This window comes from Branchiostoma belcheri, unplaced genomic scaffold, assembly GCF_001625305.1.
Source record: "Branchiostoma belcheri isolate BF01 breed outbred unplaced genomic scaffold, Haploidv18h27 scaffold120, whole genome shotgun sequence".
Lineage (NCBI taxonomy): Eukaryota > Metazoa > Chordata > Leptocardii > Amphioxiformes > Branchiostomatidae > Branchiostoma > Branchiostoma belcheri.
In genome coordinates, this window is record NW_017802603.1 from 672,424 (window position 1) to 675,401 (window position 2,978).

Genomic DNA, 2,978 nt, shown 5'->3' on the forward strand with positions numbered 1-2,978 from the left:
ACTTGCTCATAAATGAAAACAAGGTACATTGTAATAATTTATATACACAAGGTAACTCACACAAAGTAAATAAATAAACAAAATGGCAATAACTAATAAATAACTCATAAGTCGTTGTGTCCAAAGTCGTTCAGTCAAAGTCAGTTACGATACTAGCAGTCTTTTAAAGGTTCTAAGAGTAGGTGCTGCTCTAACATGCTGAGGAAGAGCGTTCCAAACAAGCGAGCCAGAGTAGGCTAGGGATCTCCGGTATATTTCTCTTAATGGCAATCGGTATCGCAGGGAGATCAGTCGCGCTTTGTCTGGTGCTTCTGGTCGCTCTATCCCTACAGTATGTGAAAATCCGGCGCATGTACGGCGGTAGTTGGTTGTTCAGGGCCTTATGTAGTAGGAGGGCTTTGTGATGTTTGTGGATTGACTTTACGTCCATCCAGCCCAGACGTCGGTGGACTTCGGCTGATGGAGTTAGATACGGGGCTCGTAGAATCAGCTTGCCAGCTCGGTTCTGCATCCTTTGCAATTTCCCCAACTCACGTTCGGGCGCAGTGTCCCAGACAGTGCAGGCGTATATAATATGTGTCAAAAATATAGTTTTGTACAAAGTTAACAGAGTAGATGTTGGAAGGAATGTGCGGACGTGCTTTAAAATGAGTGATCGCCTGAGTTTGCCCAAGACGGCATTTATTTGTTAAGGTTACAAGTCTGTTAGATTTTAAATGACCCAGGTATGACAACTTATAAAAATTACTCAGGAGAAACCGTAATGATTAGGATATACATGTAATTGCACTCTTGCAAGGGCCACAAAGGCTCATACATCAGATTCTGTTATTGTTTTGTTTTTTTGTCCCAGTGTACAATGTACATGTAGTTATTCCAGCATCATGTCCGACTTTCTTCACATGTACATGTACGTGTACGTTTAATAACTCCTAGATCCCTAGATTTGGTCTAATTGTCCTTTGATCTACATTTGTGGACAGTATGGTTGCATAATTTCTCAACGACTCTCGGAAAATTAGACTGATAACCATCAATGGCAAAGCACAGTTGAGAATAATGCACTTACCTTATTTTACTTTCCAACACGGGTTGACTGATAATGTTTTCTCATTTTCAGGGAGAATTATCTCTTTTCCTGCAGATGTGAGAAGTGCATCATGGAGGCAGAAGACCCTGATGTCACATCCAGTGAAGAGGAAGAAGATGAAGAAGATGGAGAGGGGGATGAAGAGTGACCATTTCTGGGCCATTCAAACTGGAAACATCAATTACTGGAGAGCACCGGAGTTTGTTTGTGCTGCAAATTGGGGCCGCACGATATCAAAAACTTGAATTGAGAAAGAATTCTAAAGCTGCAATTTAATTGTAGTACTAGAAGGCTTTCATTTCCTATAGCTAGTAGGTCTCCAATAAAAAGAAATCTTGTCAGAAATTTAGTATGGCATAATTTGGTATTTTTATGTGAATAGATACTATTTTATGGTATATGAGAAAAATTAATATGGAAACCTTTGGCCACACCAATTTAATTTCTTTCTATTTTTCAGAAAAAAATATGAAGCGACAGAGCAAAAAAAAACAGGCCAAGGCACCCCATGATAGCCGGAAATGTTACGATATGAGCCATGAAGTCAGCATACTAGGCTGGTTTATAACTAAAAAAATAGATTTTGAACTTTTAATGAAACAAAGTTGCATTGTTACATTGAAAAACTTATAGTAGGAAAGTAGGAAGGAAAGGACTTTCTTCAACCGTTCAGGCCAAAATATGTCTTTCATTGAGCATTTTGCAGTTGATTTTGAACCTAAAAAAATTTTTATTTTTTTTTTGCAAATCAGAAAAAATGGACGAATCCGAGAAACAACAAATTAAATTGGTGTGGCCTTAATTATGCTTCAATAATAAGTGCCAGACTGAATCTCAGCTGCAGTTTAAACAACAATCCAAAGTTGGATATTCACAAATATCCATCAGTGATCAGGCCTGGGGATGCATCACTTTCAATAATAATTTTCAACAAATATATACCCAAAATAAGACGTGATTATGAAGGAAACAAAACCTTTCTTCTTCAGTTACTATTATATTCGTCCCTGGTATGAGAATATTAATAACAATGCATGAGTAACCCTAAAATGCACTCCAAGTATGTCTATGGAATTTTAAATAAAAGCTGATTTATTTATTTATTAATTTTTAAGTTTTTAAAAAGTTGAGAATTTGTTAAAAAGAACAGGGAAAAACTAAGAATCTTTTCACACGTGCCTGCAGTGATGGTAGTGTGACCTACTTGTATATGCTCACACAGTCTAAAATTACAACTGAGCTTTACACTTTTTATGCTACCAGTCAGGTCTTTGGCATAACAAGTATATTACAGTAGTGTAACCAAATGTGTTATGAGTGATTGTGCAAGATGATATCTGTTTGGGATTGGCCTCATTTTGTATATAGATCAGAAGAAGCTTTTTTACCCCATCCATGGCTTGCCACATGATCTTTATCCAGCCACAGAGACTTACTAGAAGGTCCTGATGTCAACTCCTGTTGCCTTGTTTGTTTGCTCTAAGGCTTGTACATTGTATGTTTGTCTTAGTGGTATGTAACTAACCTTCTTGTCTTGACTGTTTTCTGCCCTCCCGCTCTAATGGGTGTAACCTTTATGGAGTCCAGGCTTCTTATTGCGGTTGTCTCACTTTTACGGAGCTTTACTCTTTCTGACGCGCTGAAGTAAGCAAGACTGACATGGGATATTCTGATCTCTTGATGCTATTTCCTTCATTTTGAAGGCTAGATTTCAAATACACGTGTTAAGCTTCATCGTAATTTTGAAAAAAAAAGTCTGTGGTATAGTTGATGATCCAAAATTGTTATCCCAAAATTCCGTCCAAGGATGCAAGGACAAATGCTGGAGAGAGATCTGATATGATCTGACGACTAGTGAAGCCTGTATAACACCTGATGCACTTTTCCT

At 37.8% G+C, this 2,978-nt stretch overlaps 1 protein-coding gene across 1 annotated transcript in view; it reads left to right on the forward strand.

The window, feature by feature from the left end:
• LOC109462966 (SET and MYND domain-containing protein 5-like) overlaps positions 1 to 1,601 on the forward strand; it is a 16,576-nt gene extending 14,975 nt beyond the window's left edge. Inside the window, exon 13 of the mRNA XM_019759611.1 lies at positions 1,121 to 1,601. Within this exon, the coding sequence (XP_019615170.1) occupies positions 1,121 to 1,238 (118 nt within the window). The 3' untranslated portion in view covers positions 1,239 to 1,601. The remainder of the gene's footprint in view (positions 1 to 1,120) is intronic.
• Positions 1,602 to 2,978: the final 1,377 nt, after the last annotated feature.